The sequence below is a fragment of the Terrapene carolina genome, unplaced genomic scaffold (genome assembly GCF_002925995.2).
Source record: "Terrapene carolina triunguis isolate 2854851 unplaced genomic scaffold, T_m_triunguis-2.0 Scaffold234, whole genome shotgun sequence".
Classification (NCBI taxonomy): Eukaryota; Metazoa; Chordata; order Testudines; family Emydidae; genus Terrapene; species Terrapene triunguis.
In genome coordinates this window covers 3,221,325-3,222,153 of record NW_020664585.1, presented here as the reverse complement: position 1 = coordinate 3,222,153, position 829 = coordinate 3,221,325, and the positions used below count along the sequence as shown (strand labels likewise).

Here is an 829-nt window from a genome sequence, read left to right as displayed (position 1 = left end):
CCAGCGAGCACTGCTGAGGGGGCCGGGCACCCGAGGGCCCAGCGAGCGAGGGACCTGGGGGGCACAGGGAAGGATCCCTGAACTAGCAAAACGGCTGCTGTGAGAAAATGGCTCAGACCTGACAGATATCCGGGGCACACGCACCCTATCAGCTACCCACCGACAGGCCACTGGACTCATCTCCAAGGCAGCACAGCCGCTGTGCCCGACACCCGTGTCTATCCCGGGTTGGGCTGCCAGGGCACATCTCCCCCCCTGGCCGGGACAGGGGCCCAAGCGCACAGGGCGTGTTAGGGGCCAGTCTGTGCACAGCACCCCTGGGGCTGGAGCCGGGTCTGTCCAGCTTCAGGCCTGGCCTGGAGCACAGGGCTGCCCTTCGCCTGCACCTCACCGCCCAGCCGACCCGGGCCGCTTCCCCTGCCCAGCCCCACACCCACCCGGTACTGCCCCAGCCCCGCACCGAAGAAGGGCGGCAGATGCGCCACGGCGTCCAGGAAGGGGCCGGTCTCGATCTCCCGGTCCGCCGGCACCACCCGGAACTCGTGCTCCAGCAGCAGCGCCATGGCTGGGGGCGAGGCCGCCTGCGCCGCGAGCCGGTCCGGAGCCGCCGCCGCCGCCTGGGCTCGCACTGAGCGCGCGGGGCGGAGCGCCCGCCTAGAGCCTCTTTAGGGCGGGGCCCAATTGCCGGCCTGACGTGTCCCGCCCAATCACCGGGCTACTTCCGCCCCAGCCCGCCCAATCACCGGGGCCTGCCCGGGCCCGCCCATTCCGGAAGTGAGCATGCACAGCCACGCCTCCCCCGGCCCCCGCGCGCCCCCTGGGGGTGACA

General features: G+C 72.1%; 1 protein-coding gene across 1 annotated transcript in view; it reads right to left on the bottom strand.

The window, feature by feature from the left end:
- GLTP (glycolipid transfer protein) overlaps nucleotides 1–598 on the bottom strand; it is a 15,467-nt gene extending 14,869 nt beyond the window's left edge. Inside the window, exon 1 of the mRNA XM_024196420.3 lies at nucleotides 461–598. Within this exon, the coding sequence (XP_024052188.1) occupies nucleotides 461–563 (103 nt within the window). The 5' untranslated portion in view covers nucleotides 564–598. The remainder of the gene's footprint in view (nucleotides 1–460) is intronic.
- Between the last annotated feature and the right edge of the window lie 231 nt (nucleotides 599–829).